Source organism: Sinohyriopsis cumingii, chromosome 16, assembly GCF_028554795.1.
Source record: "Sinohyriopsis cumingii isolate HCF-2022 chromosome 16, ASM2855479v2, whole genome shotgun sequence".
Taxonomy (NCBI): domain Eukaryota; kingdom Metazoa; phylum Mollusca; class Bivalvia; order Unionida; family Unionidae; genus Sinohyriopsis; species Sinohyriopsis cumingii.
Genome location: NC_142976.1, coordinates 37,089,509 through 37,115,282, shown reverse-complemented (window position 1 = coordinate 37,115,282; position 25,774 = coordinate 37,089,509). Strand labels below are relative to the sequence as shown.

Genomic DNA, 25,774 nt, shown 5'->3' with positions numbered 1-25,774 from the left:
CTAAAAAGGAGTACTATCTAAAACTGACTTAACATCTAATGGTGACTGACTGAAAAGGAGTACTATCTAAAACTGACCTAACAGCTAATGGTGATTTATAGCAAAGAAGCATTATCTAAAACTGACCTTACAGATAACGTTGATTTAAGGCAAAGTAGTATTATCTAAAACTGACCTTACAGATAACGTTGATTTAAGGCAAAGTCGAATTATCTAAAACTGACCTTACAGCTATGGTGATATACTGTAAAGTATTACAGTGTGACCATGCTATAACATGGTAGTTGGGAACCACAGATCTCAACCGTGTTATAGACTGAACCGTGCTATAAGCAAACAGGTCAGTTAGCTGAAGAATATGATGTATTTCCCCAAAACAATTTGCAGGGGGAGGGGTAAGTAATAAATGCGGGTGCAGAAATGTATGCTTCATTGGCAAAGTTAGCATCTTAAATTGATTCATAGTAAGTGAGAAATACATCTGTAGTAAAAAAACAGAGAAGGCATATGTAATATTTTACTTTATGCAGGGAACCACACATTGGTACATGTATATGTATATGTATGTGTATATATATATATATATATATATATATATATATATATATATATATATATATATATATATATATATATGTGTGTGTGTCTAATGTATAGCATAAACAGAGTATCAACTCAGTGTACTCACCTGTGAATCTCATCACATACATTGAATCCACAGTACAATTCCATCAGAAATATGCACACACACATATTTAAAATATTTAATAATTTTGTCACATAACAAATTATGAAGCACATTTACTTTTCAGTACATCCCAAGACAGTAAAAGTTAGTTTGCGTTTTAAGTCGCCGTTGGTAGCATTCCTAAGCATAAACTTTTTCCTGCAAAAAGAAAACTTTCATGGCACAGTAAGCATGTTCCAATCATGCTGGAAAATGAAACAACCCATTGGATTCCATTGCTTTTTTTAAAGTTTAGTACTGACTTCCTTTGAATAAAGGGTCTTTGTTTTTATTGATGATTGTAGACTGCTTTCTTTGATGGAGGGTGCAAATGCCCATTTCTTATTGTGGCAGTAACATCAAATAATTGTATTGCATGATTGAGACTGATTGTTTTTCCATTTGCTTAGTACGTTTTCATAACAATTTGTGCTTCAACAGTAATATGTTTTCTTTTAAATTACAGTATACTATTTTATCCTGGTACATTTAAAAAAAAAGGAAATGGCTGTTGTTTAGTTGATTGTAGTTATTGTTCATTCCGGGCTATTGAACAGAACAACAAGATCTTGTGTTTTTTATTTGGGTTTTTTGTGTGCATTACATTTGTGGGAGCAGAGTGATTCTGACCCGTTAGGTGCAGTCCATCTGACCTATTGGGTCTTTTGTTGACTTTGGGGTGAGATGGGGACCAGTGGTATACTAATTAAAACACTAAGTCACATTCTAATCTAAAATACACACTAGTTCTGTCCACCTCTCCAAATTCTACACTAATGTTTATCTACATTGTTTCTCACTGTATTTGTCCCCTCAGAATATCCATCCATCACTCCATTATGTCTATTAGGTATCCCTTCTCTTAACTTGCCATCTCTTATATATCTGTCTGATTCTTATTTCCAAGTACATCTTATCATCTAATGTTCCTTTTCCTTTCTCAGCCCTCTTTCTGCTTTCTGCCTTCTGCTTTCTCTTCTACTGCACACTATATCTTGTATCTATCTACATACACACATATTGTAATCAGAAAGCCTTTCCCCACATACAGATTATGATTGGCTAACCATTACTAGACGAATGGCAGCTCCCTTTCCCCAGATCATACCATAACTAAATGGTGCTGAAACAGTGGGAATATGACCCAGTTATCCAAATATATCACGATGCTGACCTGTTTACCCTGACTTGTCAAGCCTTCCTGAAACCCCAAAACTTGACTTCCTATTGATATGTTCTCACATCCAACTTACATTAGTTTCTATGATGCTGGCCTGTTTACCCAGATTTGTCAAAGCCTTCCTGAAACCCAACAACTTGACTGCTATTGATTTGTTCTCACATCCAACTTACATTAGTTTCTATGATGCTGACCTAGTTACACAGATTTATCACTGCTTCCCTCACATCTGTCTATGAAATTCCCATATTCACACACCCCACATATTACTAGTTAGACAACTGATATTGGTACTGCTATATATTTTACTTTTTCCCACACTAAAATCCCTTTTGTCATACCAGACATGTCAACAACAAAAAGCAAATATCTCACAACATACAGTATTCATGCTAGATGTCAGCATAAGCAGATTATGATATATCAATGCACTCTAATGATGGTTTGTCAATATGGATAAAGAATTAGTTTATGTAACAATAGATAAATTTCAGTGCATTTTATATCAAGTTTGCGGCTTCCTTTCACTGAGCCTCTGAATTTCTCCACTCCAAACCAATGGTTGTATATACAAGTTTAAACAGCCAACAATGTTGCCAATACAACAAAAAAATTACCAGATGGTATATTTTGCCGCCAATAAGGTAACAAAATCGCAATTTGCGACATTGGTGAAGCCCTGCATTATCCCTGAATAAACTGTTTTTACATTATTTTTCATACTTTTAAGAAAAAACTATTTTCATGTACAAGAAAAATACATATAAAGTTTCCAGAGCCACACCGTGATCGTATTATTCATATGTAATCTCTTCCCCAAGTTGATAATACATTTTTTTTGGGTACTTTCAAGAAATAATTTGTTTTTCATGTACGAGAAAAATACATGTACATAAACTTTCGGGAGCCACACCATGACCATGTTATATCTGAATTCGTGTTATAACGGAGTGTGCTACAGCGGGGTCACACTGTATTATCTAAAACTGACCCTACAGCTAATGGTTTACTGCAAAGAAGTATCATCTAAAACTTACCTTATAGCTAAGCGTGATTTACTGAAAAGAAGTTTTACCTAAAACTGACTTTACAGCTAATGGCAATTTATGGCAAAGAAGTATTATCCAAAACTGACCTTATAACTTAGAATGATTCACTGCAAAGAAAGTGTCACCTAAAACTGACTTTACAGGTAATGACAATATACTGCAAAGAAGTATTATCTAAAACTAACCTTGCAGCTAATCATGATTTAAGGCAAATAATTTTTTTAAACCTGAAAGTCACTCTATACCAAGAGGCTTCTGTTAAATTTGATCTGATTCTACTGAAATGCTTTTACAAAAGCAGTCATTTAAAGATTTTCCTATTTTTTTTAAAGTGGTACCCATAAATGAAAGGTTAGAATCGTTTATACAAATTTAAAATCCTCTATAACTGGATTATTTCTGTGAAATTTGGTCAAATTCTGCTGAGCAGTTTTTGAGAAGAAATCATTAAAAGGTCTTTATGCTTTTTGATAATTGTGGATAGATGTGATCTACACAAATTTGAAAACCCTCTACATCTGAATGTTTTGTGTCAAATAGTAGATCAGCATCATTAGTACAAATCTGAAAACTCTATACACCTGAATATTTTGTGTCAAATGGTAGATCAGCATCATTAGTACAATCTCAAAACCCTCTACATCTGAATGTTTTGTGTCAAGTGGTAGATCAGCATCATCAGTACAAATCTGAAAACCCTATACACCTGAATGTTTTGTGTCAAATGGTAGATCAGCATCATCAGTACAAATCTGAAAACCCTATACACCTGAATGTTTTGTGTCAAATGGTAGATCAGCATCATCAGTACAAATCTGAAAACACTCTACATCTGAATGTTTTGTGTCAAATAGTAGATCAGCATCATTAGTACAAATCTGAAAACCCTATAAACCTGAATGTTTTGTGTCAAATGGCAGATCGGCATTGTTAGTACAAATCTGAAAACCCTCTACAATGAATATTTTGTGTCAAATGGTAGATCGGCATCATTAGTACAAATCTGAAAACCCTATCCACCTGAATGTTTTGTGTCAAATGGTAGATCGGCATTGTTAGTACAATCTGAAAACCCTCTACATCTGAATGTTTTGTGTCAAATAGTAGATCAGCATCATTAGTACAATCTGAAAACCCTATATACCTGAATGTTTTGTGTCAAATGGTAGATCAGCATCATTAGTACAAACCTGAAAACCCTCTACACCATAATATTTTGTGTCAAATGGTAGATCAGCATCATTGGTACAATCTGAAAACCCTCTACATCTGAATGTTTTGTGTCAAATGGTAGATCAGCATCATCAGTACAAATCTGAAAACCCTATACACCTGAATGTTTTGTGTCAAATGGTAGATCAGCATCATCAGTACAAATCTGAAAACCCTCTACATCTGAATGTTTTGTGTCAAATAGTAGATCAGCATCATTAGGACAAATCTGAAAACCCTATACACCTGAATGTTTTGTGTCAAATGGTAGATCGGCATCGTTAGTACAAATCTGAAAACCCTCTACAATGAATATTTTGTGTCAAATAGTAGATCAGCATCATTAGTACAATCTGAAAACCCTATACACCTGAATGTTTTGTGAAAACCCTATACACCTGAATGTTTTGTGTCAAATGGTAGATCAGCATTGTTAGTACAAATCTGAAAACCCTCTACACCTGAATGTTTTGTGTCAAATAGTAGATCAGCATCATTAGTACAAATCTGAAAACCCTCTACACCTCAATGTTTTGTGTCAAATTTGCTCAAATTCTTTTGAGTAGTTTATATGAAATTATTACAAAGATTTTATACTGTTAGAACTGGTGGTCATATCTAGGTGTGGACTGAATGGATGTTAGTTCTCAAGTTATGACCACACCTCCAGGACAATCTCAACAACTCAGTAACATAGTGTTATATTTTCTTGTACAGTCAAGCACTGAAACTTTGAAACGAGTCAATGAACAAAAGTCACAAAGGGGTTTATTTAAAAGCAAAATACAAATTAATACTGTCAGTGGGGAATATTCACAATATTATTAAACACATTGTCACCTAGCAGCATTAATTTCTATAGGTCAATAATCTCTTTTGTTTGTTTGATATAAAATAAATGTTAGCTGAGAGAAAGAAATGTAAAACAAATTGCTTTTCCTTGCTAAATTTTCTGAAATTGTATGCTAATATTGTATCACTTATAGTATACCAGTCTCTCTGTAGAAAATATCTATCCAGGGGCATGCCCCTCTTACCAAAAGAGGCACCTGTTCCTTGGGTGGGAGCTGACCCTTGTGACTTTGTTGTGGCAACAGAACCAGTGAAGTTAAAGCCTTGGCCAGTACCAAACTTGCTGGTGAAATTAAATGTTCCAATTGAAGTAGCAGTTGCACTGTTGGTGGTGGTCGCTGTTAAGGCTGGTTCTGCTGGAAATGATTATCAATTAGCAGGTTATTGTAGTGGCTTTGGATCAAATAGGTAATAATATTCTTCTAATGTTTGCAGTTATTGTAGATTGTGTGATATCATTTGTTTTCTTAATGCAGAATGAACATGTGAATGTTTGAATTTGGCTATGTTTGAATATAATGAAGAGAAAATACTAAATTTTAAATATTTAATTAAATACTAATATAGCTACCTGTATCTATTTAAAAGACATGCAAAAATCCTATAAGAATCATCTATATAGAATATGTGTACCTGGGGCAACATATGCACATTTATTAAAAAAATGCATAAAATCCCTCCCTTAAGTTTAATGAAGTGAATGAGCCGGTTATAAGGTGGAAGAGTACTGATCTAATGATCTGACAATTCAAACTTTGGAGTACAATTTAAATTAGTCATTTGTGAAATTCTGCAGAAAGCTCTAAAACACAGTACTCTGTTGAAGACAAAAGGTGGCTGAAGCTGTTAACATTATATAAGAACCTTACACAAAAAATTTAGGACTCAATTTTGGGAGTATAAAGGTAAACAGTGTAAAGATTGTTATACATGCATCTAATCACTAAACATTAATTTTTAAAAATATATATATTTAAAAAGTTATGAATTTACCTTGTGACATCACATGGCAGCATGCATGAGGGACAACTTTACATCTGCATAATCAAATTAATTCAAAATGTACCTGAATGCAGTCTGTGTCCTTTGTCTCTTATCATGCACTGGCAATAGTCATCTTCGCTAGCCAATAATCCTATCTATACCTTGGCATATCAAGCTGATATTTCTGTGCTTTGGGTTTGTGAATTTCATTGGATAAGCCACCACATCCAATCAAAGTTAAGTTGTTCAAATTTGATCGAGACAAGGGGAGCAAATGGCTTGAATGGACTGATAAATAAGCAATTTTCCAGTGTCGGACCATGTTTGCACAAATACCTTTCATTCAAAATACACTTGCAAGGGCTTCCCTCTGGTATACAGTCATTTTTCAATGTTAAACTTACAAAGTATCCCTTTTAAGTCAATTTTAGCCACCTTTTTTGGTCGATGTACAATGCCCCATGCTACTGGTTAGTTGACATTATATACCAATGGAGGCAACACATGAAATCTAATAGATGTCACTAGGACAAAGCACCAATATAGCTGTTCAATCTAACAAGGTGTAGATAAAGTTATCAGAACCTCGGCTAGCAAAGATGGGGCAATAGTTTTGATTTTAATTTTCCACATTTTTTACACAAAAGTGATTAACAGTTTCCAGTTTCACTAAAGACTGAGAGCTGTGTTCAACAAGGCACTAGCAAAAAACTTTGGCGAGACACACTACAAGACACACAAACTCTAGCTATATTCATGAAAAGGACCATTCCTTTTACCCTAGGACGTCTTAATATGCATCAAAGTAAATGAGAAATTAATCTTGTATCAAAACTTATTCAAACTCAGCAAAGTATAAAAAACTGGTCCCCATGACGTGCAAGCAAGTTGATTACTACACTGCATAAAAAAGAAAGAAGCATGATATATGTCTACAGAAGAACTGACCTTAATATTAATATAAAAAACACAGATGAACAGGTGTAGACAGGTGACAATATCTGTCATATAAGGTAGAGAATAACATGGTAGTTTAGTCAAAATGTACAATGGGTAGAAACATGCCCAAACTGAAATGTACCAATATTCTGACTTGGGTATGTTTCGGTTTGGGTACATTTTGACCTGTTCCATAAAGTGATAGATGTCAGAACAACCAATAAGAACAACATCCTTAAGGCTCTTTTGTATTTCATTTATCAGTGACAATAAAAAGTACTTGAGTACTGCAGTTAATTGGTTAGCCTTCTTTTTCTTTGCATGATTGGAACTTTAGCTGAGAAGTAAATGATTTCATCCTTACCTCCAGATGATGCCATTTTAGCTGTAAAACTGAATCCTTGGTTACTCTTAGATGCAAAACTGAATGGCGAACTATCTGTGGAAGCTGTACCAAATAATGGAATCTTGGATGTGGTTGTCCCACTCCCTCCACTTGTTGTGGTATTGAAATTATAACCAGCAGAAAATGGTTGTTTGAATGATTGCTCTGTTGTACCACTAGTTGTTGTTGGCATGTTTAAGGATGAAGTTTGTCCTGTTCCAAAAATAGGTTTGGCTATTCCACTTGAACTAGTGTTTGAAGCTGAAGCAGCTGCTGAGCCAAAAACAGTCTGACTGGTCCCAAACAGTGATTTGGGGGTAGCTGTGCCGGCTGCAGATGAAGCACCAAGGTTTTGGAGTCCTCCACCAAATAATGTCTGTGCTGCTGATGGTTGAACTGAACCTGTGGTTTGTCCTACAGGAGCTGCTGTTCAGAAAAAAATGGAAAAGTTTTATATCACAAAGCATAATTAAATTTTTCTTTTTCTTTTGAAATTATGATTTAAAGCAGTCTGATTGGCCAAACCCTTATCAATTTTTTGGGTTCATACCTGTACGAATCCAATCTCTTTTAAAGACACACCCACCTGCACTACTTTTCTGTACATAATACTCAATGATGACTAAATTTAGAATATAGGATTACTCAAACTCAGACTTCTTATGTAAGAATTTAATCATGAACGAAATACGGTCCTTTTGTCAAATAAATGGGATATCTTTGCTAATGCTAAAATTAAAATACACTTTAAATGAATAAATTAATATTGTCTAGTTACACATCTTGATGTGAAAGACATGATGGTACTGTGAGAAATTCATCAGTGTATGTATGTATTAATGTATGATATGAAATCTGTATAATATATAAAAGTCTGTATAGTCTTCTTAGGTAAGATTTTAATCATGAACCAAATACTTGACCTTTTTCAAATAAATGAGTTATCTTTGCTAACGCTACAAATGAGATACACTTTAAATGAATAAATAAACATTGTCTGCTTACATATCTTGATGTGAAGACATGACAGCACAGTGTGAAATGGATTTTTCAGGATGATTTGTATACAGTCCTAAACATTGATAAGGATATTGAAAAAATTGTGTTTTTGCCTCAGCATGATGAAACAGTCTTTGTGGACAATGATTTATATCGTGCGAGAATGGATTTTGATTTTCTAACTAAGTGGTGGCCTCGTCTTCAGCTGAGAAGTGGGTGTGGCTTAAAACAAACAATGCTTTTCTCTGATTGGCTGTAGATTTACATAATGAATCTTAACTTTTCTGTATTATTGCACTTTATGAATGAAATTCAGAATAGGATTAAATAAAAGAATGTTATTAAACTATAAGTTTATTTAACTTATTATGCTGTTGAATTTAATTATAAGGATTGACTGTTTATTTTTTTTAAATGCAATGAAGTATGAGCCATAAAACCCACTGCAAACTTTGTATAACCCCTTTTTGGTTTATATAGTTTTCAAGCATTTTTTGGGGTTCATACTTCATTGAATTAAGAAAAATATACAGTCAATCCTTAAATGTTCTGTAAGCACTCTTACAACTAAATGGATATTTTTGTCAAGTCTGGATTTAACCAACTTTGTTCAAGTACAGGTTGTACTTGGATGATGAAAAGACATCACATCAATGCAGTGGATAACGGGGGTGGGGGGAAGATAAGTTGTACATATTTGCTCTCTCAGTGATTTTGATCATGGTGATACAAACAGAAGTGTGTACATCGTGAACAATGGAGACTCAGTTATACAGGTCCAAAGTGTTTCTTCAAACTTTCAACTGTTTCTGGCTTGTAGTTCACTGGTAATAGAAGGTATACATCAGGAATGAAACATGATACCAAGTATTTGCTTTGTTGATGTTTAAATTGCTGAAGTTTAACAATATAATGGGGCATAGTATATACAAGAATTTAAGTGATGCTTTTCTGCATTATTGATTTTATATTATAGCAATAAGTAGCAACCTATTTCAGACCTGACAATTGTAACAAGACCTTCTCAGTAAGACAGTCAATTTTTTTTCTCAGTAATTTGGACCTGTTTTCAGCAAGGTGTAACAAAATATCATGTGATGCTACTGTCAGGCTTGAAAACATGCATTTAATAGTCCAGATGTGTGATTCAGGACTGATGCAGTGATGGTAAACATCATGTTCAACTCAAAATTACTTCCTGTTAAGTTTCACAACTGCAATTCCAAACCCTATGGAGCTGAATGGCTTCTTGATATCTCTCATCTTGACGTAAAAAAATTAAATCTCTACATCTTTCCAGCCATGTGACATATTCAAATCAACACGAGTCCAGTAAACATAATTGTTCCTTTCCCGCTTTTTTCCCCCCAAGAATCTAAATATTCCATTTCATTTGTATGTACTTTTTAGGAGGCTTACTGTCCCTTTCTTCTGGAAGTGGTGCTTGCTGGACACAATTTATAAAATAAAAAAATAAAAATATAACAAAACTTTATCATGCAGACAATTTCATCACAAAATATGTGCAGCATCTAAGGTATTATGGTAAAGTTAGTCTGGTTCCCTGACTAATTCCACTGAATCTAACATGAAACTCTGATCTAAATCAAACACAGACATGCTGCTGGATTTTGCCACAAACAATCAAGGGGCCCCGAGTGGTCTAAAGCACTCTCCATTACAGATCTCTGCCATCTCACCTCTGTATGCATGGGTTCAAGTCTAGGATTCAGCTAATGTGGGTATGTGAGAAAGCTTGCCAGTAGCTTCTCATGGGTCAGTGATTCTTTCCGGGGTTTTCCCGGGTTCTTCCTCCACCATTAATACTGGCTGCCATGTATAGCCTATTGTGTGCTGAAAAATGGCATTAAACCCCACAACTACAACAACCACAAACAATCATATTTTCATAATTTGTGTTTTTATTTAGTAAGTCCATATTTAAAACGTTTCTGTAAAACTTACGGCAAAACTCCTATGGTTGGCAGATCTGCTATTTCTGAGAACTCAATTTACTGCTGTCTACAAATTTATTTGCCATATATACTTGCTTACATGTGCAACTGCAAATTGCACAGAGCCAGATCTGCTGTTGCATAATGCCTAGCAGACCTTGGTCCATGCAGTTATTAGGAGTAATCAGTGGAACAAACAACACAGATGCTGATCTGCAGGCACATGATGAGATGGCAGATCAGGGTCTATGTTGTTTGCAGTTGGATTTGACTTATAAGCGAATAGGTACACTGAAGATTATGAGATGGCAGATCAGGTATCCATGTTGTTTATAGTATGATTTGACTTACAAGTGAATATGTACACTGGAAGATTATGAGATGGCAGTTCTGGGTCCATGTTGTTTATCTTTTAAGTAAGTATATATAGCTGTTTCAATGTAGAACACCACATATATTGTATATAATGTAAATCACAACATTTTAGTAAGCATAAATAGTTTCATGAATTAAGAAAATAAAGTAATTTTGTAAGGTCTGATTCAACATAGCTATACAAGTGTAGTTAGCAACCAAATAAAAGATATTTTATGTATCACAAACAAACTGAATTTGAATTTTTGTGAAAGTTTCATTACTAACCCTGTTCTGTGCGCACACCTGCAGGCTGTAGTGGTTCAGGTTGCACTGTAATCTTTGGTGCCTCAGGATGGCTGTAGATCATGTGGTAGGGAATCAGAAGTCCATCTGTTGTTAGGACTATCAGGATTGGACTGGCAGGATGTACCTTGTTGTCTCCTGCAAGATTGAGAAATCATTGGGGAATGGATGATTCCATTACTAACATTAGGGAATGGATGATTTCACTACTGACATTAGGAAAAGGATGAGTCCATTACTAACATTAGGGAATGGATGATTTTATTACTGACAGCTTTAACATGACAATCTACCTTAGAAATCATCTCAATCAAGGTTTGCAAAGGCTACTGAACCAACAATTTTGGACATTCTCCTGATTTTCTTATTTTGTTGAAATTAAATATTGAACATTTCAAACAACAATAAAATAGTTAAAATGATTGTTAACACAAAGCAAATGATCCTGAAATCAAACTCATTCAATGTTTTATCAATCTGAAGTCACAGGCCACACATGGTTGAAATCCAACCAATTTTGATGAAATTATCCTGCAAAAACTAGTCAGGTATGCAAGCAGTAAAGGGCATAATGATTTTTAACAAGAATAAACCCATATACAACACATTTAAGTTTATGAGACAATGTTCATATCAAATGACAAGTTATGCTTGTTGCATACAACAGTCCTAATGAAGATATAAAGATAATTGTAGAGGGCCATAACTCTTATCCAAAACTGAGCTGATAAGACAAACCCATAAAAAGCACATCTGGGGCCTTGAGACAATGCACAAATCAAATTCCACCAGCATATGTCAGATGATTCCTTGATCTATGCTGTTACAAGGATACGCTGGAGTGAAGAATTTATACTGATTGAAAAAAGGCAATAATTTCAAAAAACGAGACCTGAAATAACAAAACATTTAAGACAATCTACCAGTAATTCGTGATTTACTTACCACACAGCATCAAATTATCTGTTCAGGGTTGCAGAGATATGCTTCTTACAAGCAATACTCCAAGTGAAGAGAGAAGATAAAACCAATTTAAAAAAAACACATCTTCAGCTATGAGACAGAGTACACATACAATTCCATAAAATACGTTCAATGGATCCAGAGTTATGCTGGTTACAAGGATATGTTGTACTTAAGATTTACGACTGAATGAAAAATAGGCTAAACCTGTCAAATTAAGACCATAAAAGACAAAACATGAAAAAGGCACATCTATATGTAACTGGGAATTCACCTACCATATGGCATCCAATTATCAATACAGGTTGCAGATCTATGCCTGTTACAAGCAACATTACAACATGTGAAGATATGAAGCAACTATCAGGTAGAGAACTATTTAAAATAGTGTTGAAGAGTCAGTTACAAAGAGATGGAGGCACTCTACAGGTATGATGAACTTCTGAGAGAATGGTGGGTGAAAGTGAAGTTTAAACGGACAGAATGTTGGTATACCTCTATGTTACTTTAATTTACTGTGGCTGAAATTTCTTTGGATATTGTACTTGTGGAAAGTGTACATGATCTAAGCACACTCCTACCTAAAATGACTTTTTCTTTGTGCTCTAAAAATCAGCAGGAAATAGTCTAAAGTAGATTATCTTTAGCAGTTTTTAAAATAGGTGTGACCCAGGACTTGCGTCGTGTACCAATGTGTGTGGTTGTCATGAGTGAGCGAGCAAGTGAGTGATCGATCGCGGTGCATGATTCCTGTGCATCACAAGTATTAAAATCACTTCCCCGCCAAACTAACAAAAAGCTTCTGTTATTCCTACTCTAGGCTGGAGACGGACAACACCTCGAGCAATGCGAGTTGTGAAAAGCACTTGTCTTTCACGCAAGTGAAAGACAAGGGATTGAATATAACTTGGAAAAATTATACCCTTCGAGTCTGGTAAGGTATTATCTATGTTTTTCTGTGATAGAATTATAAATGCCGGTGGATGGGCTGTATACTGTGTACTGTATTTAGTGTCAGTTATATTCTGTATTGTATTTATCTTGTATTCTAAGTATGCACTTTGTATTGCTTTAGGTTTGCTTCGTAACATTTATAAATCCCACAATCGACGAGCTAGTTTATTATTTCAACCCGAAATGATAAATTGCTCACATGGGGAAAATGATTTTGCCAGAATAGACAATACCAACTTCTAGCTTCTAAAAGTGCAATGAATGAATTACCAAATATATAAAATGTAAAAAAAAAACGTATAGGTTCTTCTTGTTTTTACAATTTGCCTCTGAAATGCAGGAACTGAAAATAACCAAGCAGAGCTAGCATTTTTTTGAGAGGTACACATCTGTATTAAGCCAAGCTGTATACTCTATAACCCATATTACACCCATCAATCATATACCAAAATAATGGGAATTAAAGAATCTTTGAACAATACCAAAGATATACAAGGTCTTTTTTAAATAGCCAGTATAACCACTGAGGAACCCTGGGGAAATTCTTTTTCTTTAAAATTCTAACCCTATGCAAAATACGAAACTGGTGAGCACCACCTATACTGGTTACAAGGATCTGATGCAGCAGAAATGTAATACTGATGAAAAAGGGCAATAACTCCACCAAAACTATACCCTAAAAGACAATATCTTGAATCGGCATGTAAGAAACACTTCACATACCAAATGTCATTTAATTCTGTTCAAGGATTCCAGAGCTATGCTAGTGACAAGAAGTGTGAATTAACAGACAGACAGACAGACCAACAGAAAAGGTGATTACTACAGGGCTCTTGCATCTCAGTGATGGGCCCAAATATCCATTAAATGGTTTATGAAATAAAAGTGAATGAAGAAACTTAACTTAGCACAAACTGAACACACTAACTTAATAATAATCATCTCAAGTTTGAAAAAATCTATGAAGGAGTTTAGGAAATATAAACATATGAAAATACTTTAACCACAATCTTAAAGCAACTTTTCTATGACTATGACCATCATACAAGCAACTTTTCTATGATTATGACCATGGCCCCAGATCATACAAGCAACTTTTCTATGATTGTGACCATGTTCCCAGATCATACACGCAACTTTTCTATGACTGTGACCATGTCCCCAGATCATACAAGCAACTTTTCTATGCATATGACCATGTCCGCATATCATACAAGCAACTTTTCTATGATTATGACCATGCCAACAGATCATACAAGCAACTTTTCTATGATTATGACCATGTTCCCAGATCCTACAAGCAACTTTTCTATGATTAGGATCATGTCCTCAGAACATACAAGCAACTTTTCTATGATTATGACCATGTCCCCAGATCATACAAACAACTTTTCTATGACTATAACCGTGGCCTCAGATCATACAAGCAACTTTTCTATGATTATGACCATGTTCCCAGATCCTACAAGCAACTTTTCCATGACTATGACCATGGCCCCAGATCATGCAAGAAACTTTTCTATGATTATGACCATGGCCCCAGATCATACAAACAAGTTTTCTATGACTATGACCATGGCCCCAGACCATACAAGCAACTTTTCCATGACTATGACCATGGCCCCAGATCATGCAAGAAACTTTTCTATGATTATGACCATGTCCCCAGATCATACAAACAAGTTTTCTATGATTATGACCATGGCTCCAGATCATACAAACAAGTTTTCTATGACTATGACCATGGCCCCAGATCATACAAACAAGTTTTCTATGACTATGACCATGGCCCCAGATCATACAAGCAACTTTTCTATGATTATGACCATGGCCCCAGCTCATACAAACAAGTTTTCTATGACTATAACCATGGCCCCAGATCATACAAACAAGTTTTCTATGACTATGACCATGGCCCCAGATCATACAAGCAACTTTTCTATGATTATGACCATGGCCCCAGCTCATACAAACAAGTTTTCTATGACTATAACCATGTTATGTTATTATCTTTAAGTGTTACCACCTGATGCAATGCAGAAACTCACTATTTATGTCAAGGGGTTACCCATCCACAATGTACTAAGACTATTCAATCATTTACAACATGATGTTACCACAGAATTTATGAAGGCATGCTGAATAAAATACTTCCCATTATTAGAAACAGAAGCTTCCAATCATTGGTATATGAAACTTTTCTGGAGAACAAAAACTGTCTCAATGACAGTCAAAATTCTGAAATTATGTCATAATATGAAATGTTACAATATTTTACCAATAGGTATTTCTTTCTTTGAGGTGAAGTCCACAGCAAGACCTTTTGGATAGCTGTCATTATAGTCGTCTGTCACAGGACATTCAGCTCTTGCAGAGTCCTCAAAATACCAGTGATCCCATTTTTGCTACAAAACAGTGAGTGTTAATTTCTGTGACAAAATTCTTATAAGGTTCATAAAGTCACACATAAAAATTTCTTTCAACATATTTGAACAAAATTCTCATAATTTCACTGATATAGTTTGCTCTGTCATTATCTGTGCATAATACAAATATATGTGAAATAGCAGAGGATAAATTATATCCAATCATAACATTAGAGTATATGCTATAAAACTACGCACTAAAAAATTAAATTTCTCAAAATGCACAAATTTACAAAAAATTCAATGGTAAACATCTCTATAAGCATTTTATACATTTTGCATACAAGTCTAATTGCTAAAAAAGCAGTGCTCCAAATTTACAGGAAACATTACCCCTAATGCCCACTTTTCTGCACTTGATGCTCTTTATGTATCTCTACGGCACTCCACTCTGCCTCTTCTGATCACTTAAGCACCTCTCAAAGATTGTTGTCTTCTATTTACTCCATTTATTTTTATAATTATATAATCATGATAAATTCATGAATGTTTTTGTTTCTAGATTCAACAAGATAAAATTCTTAAGTTTTTCAGCAAGTACATTTATCAGAAAACAATGCCCATCTGTTCCCGAATTCCTTCTTTCAATAAAAGTTCCTCAATCACTAAGGCTGCCTGTCTAACCCTCTCCTCTGTAAGAAATTCGTAACTGAATCATACTGACACATGCTATCAAAATAAAGTACAAACAAAAAGTCCTTTGAAGCACACTATAAGCAGTTTATGGAAAACAAAAATACTACCTTGTCATCAAGATGTTTTCCTATAACACCAATTTCAGCTGCATTGCTTGATGCTAGCAATAAAACATCCCTATTGAAAAAAAAAAAACTTTATTGATCTATAATTGGACAACTGTTGCTATATAATAAATAAAATTCAAAAAGGAAAACAAATATGCATGCACGTCACCAACCTCAGTATGCAAATGATCCTGGTATTCTTAAATTATTATTTTAAAACAGAGAATGTATTAAAATCTTAATACATTCTTTCCATTACTCAACAGATTCTGTATTTACATTTCATCTTGTCTGCACAAGGTAGCCAGCCACTACAACAAGAGGCCTAAGGGGTCCAGACATCACTCACCTAATTTCACAACAGGCTTATGAAGTACTGTAAAGAACACAATCACTGTCAACTATCTCACAAACTTTATATCAAGTTGATTTTACCTAGATAACCTGATAAAAAGTCTGTCAAAGACACACTTATCATGCAGACTCTGGTTGATAATTAAAGTGATCCAAAATATATATAAACCAATTTCAGACATTGTATAACAAATGGATCAGAAATATATTGTTAAGATCTGTGGAGGTAACAAGAAGAAATACAAGATATCTCAAAGATAAGCATACATCTGTTATTAGCAAAATCAGACTTGAGTTTGGTGTCAAGAGTGGTAACAAATGTAGCTAATCAGATACAAGATCACTGCATTAATATGCACAGATGTTGCTCATAATCAAAATGATCTAATATCTTGAAATGATAAAACTATTTAGCAAATTTGATCAAAATCTGATTACAAATATAACTGCCAATGTGCTGTGTATCTCATCCAATCTTACGCATGATCACATCATTACCATGCATGAATTTCACTCGTAATATAAACCATCCAACATCTTGATGATATTGACTAGGTCTGATTAAGTTAAGGTCAGAAATACAGCCTCTTTAGTGGTCAAAAGCTCAGCCAATGATATGCATCATTCATGCTCATAATAGAACACATTATATACTGTACTATCACAAATTTTTCTTGGGTACCAATTTACACTAATTTCTATGTTGTCCCAAACCACAAATTAAAAAAAAACCAATGAAAATTTAGCCAGCTAAATCTTTTATGTGTCCAACATCACTATAATCTACTGCTTTGGTAATTCCAGCTAGGACACAAAGATACATTTTACAGATGTCTTGATAGTCCAAATAAGTATAACTACTGACCATGAATTTTCATATGACACCTGGTGTTCAACCTTGAATCTGAGAATGACGATGACATGGAGGAATTAGAAGGATTTGATGCATTAGACTGAACACCATCAAGAAGGTGAATCATAAAATGTTCCTTTTAAGGGCCATTCATGTAATCAGAAAGATATACTGTACTTTTAATTCTGCCACTTTCAGATTCACTATCCAACTGGCTAACTGTTGTTACACTGTGAAAATGGAGTGAAATTATCATGATTTTAAAATGTATCATATCACATACACGTTATATGGCAGAAGTACATTTTCCCCCTCATTCTGGGGGCCCCGAGTGGCCGAGTGGTCTAAAGCGCTCTTCGTTACGGATCACTGCCATCTCACCTCTGTCTGCGGCGGTTCGAGTCTAAGATTCAGCCAATGTGGGTATATGAGAAAGCTTGCCAGTAGCTTCTCGAGGGTCGGTGGTTCTTTCCGGGGTTTTCCCGGGTTCTTCCTCCACCATTAATACTGGCCGCCATGTATAGCCTATCGTGTGCTGAAAAATGGCGTTAAACCCCACAACAACAACAACAACAATCCCCCTCATTCTGAGCTGAAAAATGGGGTGTGGGTTATGCATACTAAAATATAGTAGTAACACACAGCTCCCCAGTATAAATTATAACAAATGAGATCCCTGGGTTGGAATTTCTCCATCCCCACCAAATGAAAAAAGGATTCTTTCTACATCCAGTACCACTGAGACTCTTATCTCAAAATAAGCATTAAAACAGCAAAACATGTATCTTGTAAACATTTTATAATTCCAAACTTCTCACAAAATCTGACTGAACTGAGGCTACTGAATAGGAGCTGCAAGACTACAGTCATGGAGAAAAAAAATTGTGTCAAACAAATTCAAATCAGTTTTAAAATTTCCTGATTTAAAAGAATATTCATATTTAAATCTACAGAAGGTAGTAAAATCTATTTTCTAAAATACATGGATGGTGTAGATTTTCTGAAAGAACTTACCAATTCTGAACAGCAATCATGAAATATTTCCTCTGCCTTTTATCTCCTGTGCCATAACAAACATCATCAAAGCAATCATTAGCAGGAGCTGCATCTTTCTGTGAAAAAATTAGTGGACTATGTGGTATAACTTTATAGTACTGGGTTTATACAAAACTATGTAGAACTATTCTTTGTACTTATAAACAAAGTGAGAAAAAAAATATGCACAGTTTTTTCAAATCCCTACGTTTTTAACTGTTGAACTGAGAAAGGGACATAATTCTTGAGATTGCTGACACAATATGCTTTATGATACAAAATGTTTTATGATCCAAACAGAACTTTAATCACACTAAAAATTGTCTACAATAAATGTAAACTTTTGAACATTTTTTATGCTGGGGTACACAAAACCAAGTAATCACATTTTTAAAAAAAATCTTTGTCTAAATAAATGTAATAATAAATAATCACCTTTCTGTTTTAAAACTAAACACTTTTTCTGAATAAGTGTAATTAGAAAGTACAAACGCTTACTGATCCCTTGATTAAGATAACAGTCGGCTGTATGTCTGGTTCAGCATTAGGAGGGATATAAGCAACCAAAAACTGGTAGTTTGTCAGCCAGTGGACATCCAAAACTGAAAAAGACATTTATAAAAAACAATAATATGTGAAACTTCAGCTTATATGTAATGGTAATCAAAAAAAAAATCAAAGGGACTGATGCTCTCTTGGCCAATAAGAATACTCAAATCAAAGGGACTGATGCTCTCTTGGCCAATAAGAATACTCAAATCAAAGGGACTGATGCTCTCTTGGCCAATAAGAATACTCAGATCAACACATTATGTCCACTAAACATATCTGTTGCCCTTCTTGCTTTTTCCACAAAAATCTGAATATTCCCTTTTATTCATCTGTACTAGTAAAGTTCTTGTCCGTTTTGTCCTGACCTATCGTTTGCTGGATGCCATTTGCAAATAAACAATAAGCAATAGCTTGATCATGCATTATAAGAAGTCTTATGGTGAAAACCCTATGTCAATCTGACTTTCCATTCAGGTGTAGTGATAACGAGATGTTTGCCATGGTGACCATATTGGACATCAGATCAGCATCATTTTCATTTCAGATGAACTATATGATGGGATAAATGTGCATGTACAAAGTTTCATGGCAATCCTCCAAGTAGGTTAGCAGCAGTAGTTATAACTAACTTGAGCTAACAGACAGACAAATGAGCATCCTATCTGCTCTTCTATAACAGACAGACAAATGAGCATCCCATCTGCTCTTCTATAACAGATAGACAAATGAGCATCCCATCTGCTCTTCTATAACAGATAGACAAATGAGCATCCCATCTGCTCTTCTATGAAAGCAGAAGTAAAATATAATGAGCTGATAAAAAATATTGTAGTTTTTGCATTAATTTTGTCTTTTAAAAATTAACTTTTTGAAAAGCTACTTTTATTGTGCACCCCTAGAAGCCTACTTAAGTCGGTGAAGGTCACAGGCTTTGAGTATCCTTGTAATGACAGCCAGCAGTATAAACATAATTCATGCATCAATAATAAAATGTTGAACTTGACAATGACTACACTGCTATATAATTTACAGGTATGCCTATTCACACTGAGCCATTTAGGTAACAGCGTTCTATTTAATGTACACTGCACTGTGTGGCTTTGGCACAAGCATATCAACAGCCTATGGTGTAACAGTTGCTACACTCCACTGTGTGGCTTTGGCACAAGCATATCAACAGCCTATGCTGTAACAGTTGCTACACTGCACTGTGTGGCTTTGGCACAAGCAGATCAACAGCCTATGCTGTAACAGATACTACACTGCACTGTGTGGCTTTGGCACAAGCAGATCAACAGCCTATGCTGTAACAGATGGTACAAAAATATGTTCTTGTCAAGGGTTAGTGTCGGTATACCCAATGATATCTGTCCTTACCTTTATATGCTGATTCTGGCAGGTTATTAGGTAAATCCCACTTCCTATTCTCATTCAGGTTCTGATCATACTGCATAAGGGTCCCGTCCTGTCTCCCCACCACCAGCTGTTTTCCTTTAGGGCTCCAACACACTGGAATAAACCAAATATAAGTCTGGTTTATTCTTACACAAGAAGGCCCAAATTTAAACATCACAGCATAACTAAAATACACCTTCTTATATGCGTTGCTCATCGGTAAGAAACATTCAGCTTTTCAAAATCAATCAGCTAAATTCCAATTCAAGCATTTTAGACATATATTCTTGCCTAATTTAGCAGAAAAAGACCATTCTCAAATTTTCTAGTTTTTGCATCAGTAGTAACACCACAACCTTTTATGCTACAAAGAAATTTTTTAAAAATACTAAACACCACTATAACAAGCATTGTTATGACATAAATTTGGATACCACATGGTCACATCACTGCTCCTGATTTTTTATATTTAGGTGTTCCTTGTTCTCTGACACGATTCAAAACACCAGTCAAGCCAACAAAACATATATGTTTCGGAAGTTTATAACTCACGGATCATAATTAATGACTTATTTTTATCATGGATAGCACTGTCTTAATCGTGATCGCATCTAATAGAATTATTATTCTATGTTTGACTGGGATTTTGTTTATTCCCACATGCATACGCACTTATATATACATTAAAAAAATATTAAATTGAATAGCTAAAAACTGCTATATCTCTCATAGGCTCAATTTTTCCAAACCAGAAAGGCAGAACCTCAATGTAAATCTGACACTGGGTCAATACAGTTAACATGAAATACATAAACAGGTGACAAGTGACACAACTACATGAAATAAATTATAATAAAAACTTTTTGAAACAACAGTGAAAATCAAAGGAATCTAATGGCTTAGAGAGTTCAGATTATAGCTAAATTAAAATCAATAAATGGGATGAATATGACTTGTTAAACATTGATAATCAAGCTGCTGTTTATCAAAAATAAATATCACTAAAAAAACATGTAATATTAATTACAGGTGTTTTATGTCTTAACATAGAATTGACTACAAAATTCATAAAATATTTTGAGATAATATTTAAGCACTTACCTTTGATGAACATTTTCCACTGAAATGATTGTGTGATTCAAGTGTTAAACAAAAGGGTGTTAAACTATGTGATGAGAGATTTCCACCTGACTAATCTTTTCCTCTAAGAATCTGAGGTTTGTGCCATTACATACCTCAACTGGTCTTTTAAAGCCAAAAGGCCAAATGAACTAAATTTAGAAAATGCCTTATTATTAAAGCACAAACTATTCTTAGTAACATACCAGGACAATAACAAATCATCCAACCAATAATACATACCACAGCTAGAGCCAGATGATGGTGGCACACTGGCTTTAATAGTTGCTCTATCTGTAACTTCTAGGAGATCCACATTTCCCCCTGAGGTGCATACCACCAGTAAAGTGGGAACCACTGGGTTCCAAGCCATGTCCTGAAGCACTGACCCTGCAAAGCAACTGAGTGGACACCTTGTAAAGGGCTTCTTTGGGCCCTAAAATGACATTATGGACATTGCTCATCACTGAACTCGTTTGAGATCTTGATAATATAAGTGTATAGACCAACTCTCATCAAAATCTAACCTGAACTATGGCATATAGAGTTTACCATATGTAGGATAACCTTATTAAATTATAATATTTCAATCATAATTCAACTCATCTGACACCTTAATGATATAAGCACACATACCAAATTTCATTAAATTCTAATCAGTTGGAAGGATTTAAAAATTGCAAATTTAAATTGCAAGCATAGAAAAATCAGTAAATAAAGCCTGATAAAAATCCAACTAACAAATATTACTGAATTCATATAAAAATTAATTATAAAGGTTTCAACAATATATTTACTGAGACCACAGTAAGAGAGAGTTTTATGAATTTGAGGTTCTGATATTTTATTGAGCAAAGTTGAACTGAACAATATACAAACTTGAGATAAAAAAGAAAGGAAAATGCAAACAAACACAAACTGAGTATTTAAAAGTGGAAAAGATCACAGCTGATGTCCATAATTTGCATCTAAATACAAATGAAAATTTTCCATACGAAATTAAAAGGAAAGTACATTGTTGATTGTGCTGTATACAAAAATTAAAATATAAATATAATGTAAAACAAGTCATCTAATATTTCTTGTATCAGGAGAGATCATCAGTGTTTGTTACTATGGTACCATTCTGACAGATTGGTGTGAAAAAATAATTTTTCCTCCAGAATTGTAAGATAATAAAAGAAGGGAAAAAGTCCACTGTTTTGTGGGACATGGAATAATCTCCTGTTTGTGTGCAAATTGGTCTCCATGGAGACAAATCTTGAGAGCGTGTGAGCTCTGGTTTCTCCAAGTTTGGCAGAAGGCCCAAGCTGGCCATCATGGACCAACAGCAAGTTAAATCTAGTCTGAGGAACTCTTGATGGTCAAAATGGATTAACCAATCATCAAAATATTGGTGGACAGAGACCCCTAGTGATTTTAAATGGGCTCCAACAACCCTAATCACCCTAGTAAAAGCTATGTGTGCAGAGTCTAGGTCGAATAGCAGTACTTAAAATTGTAAGACCTCCCCATCAAAGCAATACATGAGGTACTGTCTGTATGAAGGAATGATAGGTATGTGAATGTTCGCATCCTGAGGATTGATGGAGATGATCCAAATACCAGTTCTTATGATGACCTTGACTGAGGCAATGGTCTCTATCTAGAATGGTTCTGGAATCTGTTTAGCTAGGAAAGGTCAATAATAATAATAATAATAATAATAATAATAAAGACTTTATTTAGAGAAGGTAACTCAGTCACAGAACTAATCTACCTTGAGGCCTTCTATCTATTATTACAATATATTCCATGGGAACCAGAAAAAATCTGGGAGTAGATGGCTGGAGATTGGCCATTTAACATGCCCTCTAATGCACCATCCTGAAGAAGGAAGGGAACTTCTTCCTTTTAAGTGAACCGCATATAACTGGTGGATGAAACTGGGATCTCACTAGAGGAGGGAGATTCCAAAACCAATGCCAGCAGCCATCTTGCATGATGGAAGGGACCTAGCCATCAACTATTATACCAGACCAAGCCTCTGAAAGAAGTTTAATCTGGTGCCAAAAGAAACCAATAGAAAAGGTAGGAGAGGAAGATAGTCCCAAGGCTGTCCACCCTTGTCCTTAGGAATTGGTAAGGGACTGTAAATTTCCTCACTGGGCCTTTGCAGCGCACCATTTTAGGGCTTGACTGCAGAGTGGAAAGCTCTCAAATAGGTTTATTTCTTTGATTGTGACTGTGCAGCTTTAAAGAATTTAGCCTATTAAGCCAGAGGTATTCAGAATGATTTCACTACTTTAAAAGAGCCAAGAGTGGATGGAATGGACTGGTGCTGTTGGTCTCTCAAATCCAGAGTAGACATAAAGGGAATAAGCCATGAGAAGGGTCTCTGCCTCAGTGGGTATAGCCCTGAGGGTTCTTGCCAGGCTCTGGCAAAGCCTTGGAAGTGTTCAGAGTAACATCCCCACAGAGGTGGACAAGCTCAGTTTACATCGTCACCGACAAGCACGGTGCATGCCTAGAAGCTTTTGCCACTGCTTCCAACAAATGACAATCGAGAGTCCACACCAGAAAGTTTCCAAACTTGATAGAGTTTTAGAGTCACCATAACTTGAAAGTTTGAGATACAGGTCACTAGACAAGAGGGGGTAAACCTTGTTTACCACTCTGCTGAAAGACCACCTCTCTTCCTCCTTTAACCAATGGATGACAGTAGGTAGGGGACAGAAAGTAAGTGGGTACCACACTGGCCTGTTCTGTCTCAAACTTGTGCACATCAACAAGGACAGAAAGAATGTCTTCCACCTGGGAGGTAGGCCTACATGACCCAATGTCTTTCTGTTGCCAGGGAGACTTGGGGGGAAAGAAAAACCTGAACTAGTAACTCCTCCCATGGAGTCAATGGACTATTCTTAGCAGTGGACTCAGCAGGTAAGTGAGGGCAACTCTAAACCAACAAAGTGTAAATTGGCAAATATAATATGGCAAATATAATACATGGGTTTTCAAAGTTTTCCTTACCATGCACACCCCTTGCAGATTATACAGATCCACGTTATACAATGTAATTTTTACTCATATTACCATGCTGCAGTAATATTTTAAAAGACTCTTTTCCTAAGTCCAAAATTGATTAAACAGTTATGTTTTACATTACAGCTAAATTTTTCAATGTTTAAAGGTGATATAATAACAAGACAAGATCAACATAAGAAAATCAGCATCTTTAATTTAATAACTTACTAATGTATGATGAGTGGCAATGTTATTCTGTTTACTAAACTAGATATTATTTTAGATAATGAATTTCTGTAGTGGTGTATATTAATACAAAAAATAGTAAAAAATGAGCGATAAGTTTGTTAATTAGAATTTAAACATACTCGCTGTCTTGAAAAACATCCATAACCTTAGCTAGGCATGCTTCATTGAAGGCCGAGACCTGTGATGCTGCATCTAATATGCTGTCGTAGTCAAGATTCAGAGCTAGAGGAGTCGACTTCCAGTAGAATTTCAAGTTTGTGGAATCCATTTTGAATAATGGCCAGTGTTATTCTTACCCAAGCTACCATACCCTAACTGACTTCATTGTTTATTATAAAATTGGAGGGGTGTGTACTTCATGCAATTATTTGTAGATAAATGATGACTGTACTGATTCTGAATTAACAGATAGGCATGGCTTTGTTGCTGCATTTAACAAAAAAAATGCACACTGCATCATCATGGAATGGTTGCAAAAGCTCAAGGTGAGGAAACTAAATCTGAATTGACCCAGTTTGGTCGAATGGGCTCTGCTGTGGTATGTCATTTTATCACATGGAGCACATGGATTGAATTTTAGTTTATGGATTCAGCAATAAACAGAATGGACAAGTCACCATACCCTAGTATTTTATACCACGTTTATAACGAAATGATGCCAACACAGATTTTGGTCGCTTATTATTCTTTACGAAAACCTGAAGGTTATGCATGTCCACAGGTAATCTATTTTTAAAACACAATATAAAAACTGTAGGTACTACATGAGTGTGTGTTATATTTGGATGTGTGTTATGTTTGCTACTGGTAATTAATGGTAAGCATTTGTAGGAAACAAATCCATCCACCCCTATCTTTTTTGATCCACAAGACAGTACAAGTCCATGACCCGCAGCAACAACCTCACTACCATGTGACCAAGGCTACACAAAGAAAAAGGGTCAATTGTGGGAAGGTCCCGCAACCCACTGGGATTTAAAAGGATAATAAAAAAGGTGATGCGGATCTGATCCTCTTCCCATATCCAGTGTCTGTAAGCCATTACCCAAGGTATGGGTATGAAATGGCAGTCTGAAAAAGGGGAGTGGGTACTTGGCCTGATTACTATCCCCAAACTGTAAGAACTCCAATGACCAGTGGGTACTTGGCCTGATTACTGTCCCCAAACTGCAAGAACTCCAATGAC

The 25,774-nt window shown here is 35.2% G+C and overlaps 1 protein-coding gene across 3 annotated transcripts in view; it reads right to left on the bottom strand.

The window, feature by feature from the left end:
• The window catches only part of LOC149780218 (uncharacterized), a 146,412-nt gene that overhangs the window by 97,146 nt on the left and 23,492 nt on the right, over nucleotides 1–25,774 (bottom strand). Inside the window, exons 4-12 of one of the 3 annotated variants that reach the window (XM_089936978.1) lie at nucleotides 21,580–21,772; nucleotides 20,200–20,331; nucleotides 18,769–18,872; nucleotides 18,250–18,347; nucleotides 16,029–16,098; nucleotides 15,138–15,264; nucleotides 10,925–11,080; nucleotides 7,308–7,754; nucleotides 5,206–5,376 (exon numbers count right to left, since the gene is read on the bottom strand). In XM_089936978.1, coding sequence (XP_089793104.1) covers nucleotides 5,206–5,376; nucleotides 7,308–7,754; nucleotides 10,925–11,080; nucleotides 15,138–15,264; nucleotides 16,029–16,098; nucleotides 18,250–18,347; nucleotides 18,769–18,872; nucleotides 20,200–20,331; nucleotides 21,580–21,772 — 1,498 coding nt within the window. The remainder of the gene's footprint in view (nucleotides 1–5,205; nucleotides 5,377–7,307; nucleotides 7,755–10,924; nucleotides 11,081–15,137; nucleotides 15,265–16,028; nucleotides 16,099–18,249; nucleotides 18,348–18,768; nucleotides 18,873–20,199; nucleotides 20,332–21,579; nucleotides 21,773–25,774) is intronic. The other 2 variants (XM_089936980.1, XM_089936979.1) reach the window with 2 other exon arrangements.